General features: G+C 47.0%; 1 protein-coding gene across 1 annotated transcript; it reads left to right on the forward strand.

Moving 5' to 3' along the window:
* Window positions 1-1249: 1249 nt before the first annotated feature.
* PtA15_8A199 (uncharacterized protein) lies at window positions 1250-1603 on the forward strand (the record flags this gene model as incomplete). Its single annotated transcript, XM_053171602.1, has 2 exons — window positions 1250-1501; window positions 1565-1603. 2 exons carry the CDS (start codon window positions 1250-1252, stop codon window positions 1601-1603), a joined length of 291 nt encoding a protein of 96 aa, XP_053022850.1.
* Between the last annotated feature and the right edge of the window lie 1511 nt (window positions 1604-3114).

Here is a 3114-nt window from a genome sequence, read left to right on the forward strand (position 1 = left end):
AACAGTGTATCCATGAAGGCATCTTCCTGTGAGAGGAGCACCTCATTCTGAGCTTGATCTTGGTCAAAAATGTCTTCTTCAAATGCTTCCAGCTTGGCTGGAGCTTAAGGAAGTAGTTGTATAGGTTCATGTTTTCATACTTGGAGTTTTCTTTTCCAGTTTTTTTGCTTGCTCTTCTCTTTTTGCAAAAGCATTGTTTGAATGGCTCCAACCTGGAGTAAATGTCTGTATCACACATTTTGGAGTTGGACATCAGGAAGCCAGCCCATTTTGGCCCATGGGAAACAGACGGCTTTGACCAATTGGGTGCAGCAGGCAAGGTTCTAGTTGGCGGATTAAAGCAGATTTGGCTTGTTGAAGGAATAAACAAGCAGAAGGTTGAAGACCACCTACAAAGAGACGAGTAAGGATGACAGCCTCATCAAGCCTCGGCAAGTCTCAGTTAGCCCTCACTCTTTACTTTCCACTTGAGTTAAATACTCTGAAATTTGATTCACAGGGCTATCAGGGATTCAAATTCCATTATTGATGCTTCTGGGACATGTTTTAAACTCTTTGCCAGCTCCTGACAAAATTAGTCTCTCTGGGTGCGCGCCGACCCACATTTTCAGAAAAAGTGCGCGCCTGGGTGCGCGGGTGCGGGGCGGGCGCACCTAGGCGCGCCATGGGGGGTGGCGCCGACAACCAGATTGGCAGGTTCACATCCTTGATTCCTCCGCCGCGGGGCTGAGCAGCAGCATCCCTCCCCGGCAGGCTTGCTTGCCGGCCCCGGGATGGGTCCCCAGAAAGTGGCCGATGTGCACACCCCGGCGGTGCGTTTTTGTTGCCTTTTCTTAGCTCTTGGCCACCCCTAAATTCGCACCAGCCCCGTATTATCTGTACGCAGAAAATGGAATACATGCGCCTCGGCTCAAGCCATTCCCTATGTGTCTGCAGCTGTCTGCAGTGCTGGACAGTGACCTTGCTGTACGCATTTACTTTGCAGCATGGCGTGTCTGTACGTTCATGTGTGCCGGCACAGGCATTTCTCCGGCTTGAAATCTACAAGGGCGCCGCTCTTGGGCTCTACCTCTCCCCGCCCCTCCATTAATCAACCTCCGATTTCCCTAAAAAAAAGCAAAATCTCCAATTCCTGCCTCATTTCGCTACAGTCCAACATGCAATTTTTCAAGCTCGCAATCCCTTTTTTTGCTGCGGTTTGCGATCTCACAGTTGCAGCGGAGGTCACATGCGAGGCGAGTAAGCCCAAATGCTTCTGCGTAAGAAATGGCCTCGGCCCATCAATCCTAAGTGGGTGACATTTTCCAATCTTGATCGCAGTCAACCTCTTCACTCCGATTTACCAGCTATTTTGTCTGTCGATGGTTCAAATAGTGGAAAGTCGTTGCGCAAAGCCAGGAGTGTGACCGGTCACTTGTTTCAAGCCTGTGATCCACCTCTCCAGCCGAGTGGTCGAGAGGCCGGCGCGGTATGTTGTGATGTGGATTTGGTCCGTTTGAATGTGAGTACCATGTCATCCCACCAGACCTCACCCGTCATTCTGGCTGACGCTGGCCACATTTAGAGCCCTGCCTTCGTAAACCAGCATTGTAGAAGGCAATAACCGGAATGAAACTCGAGCCTTACTTCGGGAAGACAAGCAGCATCCGGCTACCCAGACACCAACCTCCCGGGCAGCCGAACAGCGTCGAAGTAGAGGGAAAAACCGGAGCGTTTTTGTTTCTGCTGTCATGAACTTTTAACTTAACACAACTCTCCCTGGTGGGAGCTCCACTGTGGTTGGCGGCGAGAGAGCCTTTTCCACTTTTTGAATAGCTCGACCCCTAGCCCCTCTGCAGGTCTGGACCACAATTTTCTACATTTTTATCATGTTCTCTGCAGTCTACTCAGATTTTCTCTATCACCATCTGTTTATGTGGAGTAAATTTTGGAAAAATGGCCTCTCAAAAGCAGGATACACGCAATGATTCAAGGCTACAGTGCTTGCACGTTGTGGATCCTTTGGGGCCTATTGAATTGCTGGCTCTTTAGGTTAGAGATTATGGGTGTTGGTGTCACTTTTGAAAAAGTGCGTCGACGCGCCCTTCCACGATAACACCATCCTCCTCCTCAATAATCAGGTCAAGGAGCTTGTTGAGCTGAGATACAGCAGTTCTGAGAAAGCTTGCGTTCCCGGAGGACCCAGGAAAGCCCCTATGGAACACAGTAACAAAAATGTATGAATTTTTGGTCAAAAAACAAAAAACATAGGCACCCCACAATGTATGAATGGGAAATTTGGCGGATAAGGTACTCACCCCAATTGTATGAAGTTTTTTGGGGGACAAGGGGGGTAGTAACCAAAAATGTATGAGAATGAGGATATGATGCCAGGGTTTTTTTTGCACCCCCCTATATTGGTCCAGCTCTTCCTGTATCAGCCACATATCCCAATTGCGGCTGGTTTCTACACTTCCTTGCCGAGTTCCAGGATTTTTGTGCATCTTGAAGTAGCACATCTGCACTATTTATTCCCAGTCACCAAAGGCTTAAATATTACGGATGCTGGTGGGAATTGTGTATCCATCTCCCAGAGATTACATTCTCTTCTTCTTACAATTTCTCAAATTTATTTTCTATAACACTGGCAGAACAAATTTTTGAAGATAAAAGCTCTCAAAAAAAGCAATAAAAATGTAGATGAAGAGTAACAATCAGTTGTTGATGATAGTCTATGCAGTTTTCTACTTGAATATGAAATTTAAAATATCTTCTTCTTCCATTTTTTACCTTTGTCACTGCTCCTCTGGGTATGTAGCAGAAATGGCTACTCAAAAAAGTATTTCTGGGGGTATTTCTTCACACCCACGGCAAAAAAAACGTAAGCACGAAATTTGCATGAATTTTTTGAAAAAGCTCTGCACCTATGCACAAAACGTGTATGAATGGGCTCCAAAAATGTATGAATTTTTCAAAAATCTTGGAATTTAGGTTACTGTGTTCCATAGGGGCTTTCCAGGGTCCTGTTTCCGGACCTGCGATTCTGCCCCCCAAACTCAACTTCAACTTCAGCCACATCCCCCCTGTATTCTGGACAGCCTGGGTTATACAGGGCTGTGGGGCCTGACTGGGCAG

The sequence above is a fragment of the Puccinia triticina genome, chromosome 8A (genome assembly GCF_026914185.1).
Source record: "Puccinia triticina chromosome 8A, complete sequence".
Classification (NCBI taxonomy): domain Eukaryota; kingdom Fungi; phylum Basidiomycota; class Pucciniomycetes; order Pucciniales; family Pucciniaceae; genus Puccinia; species Puccinia triticina.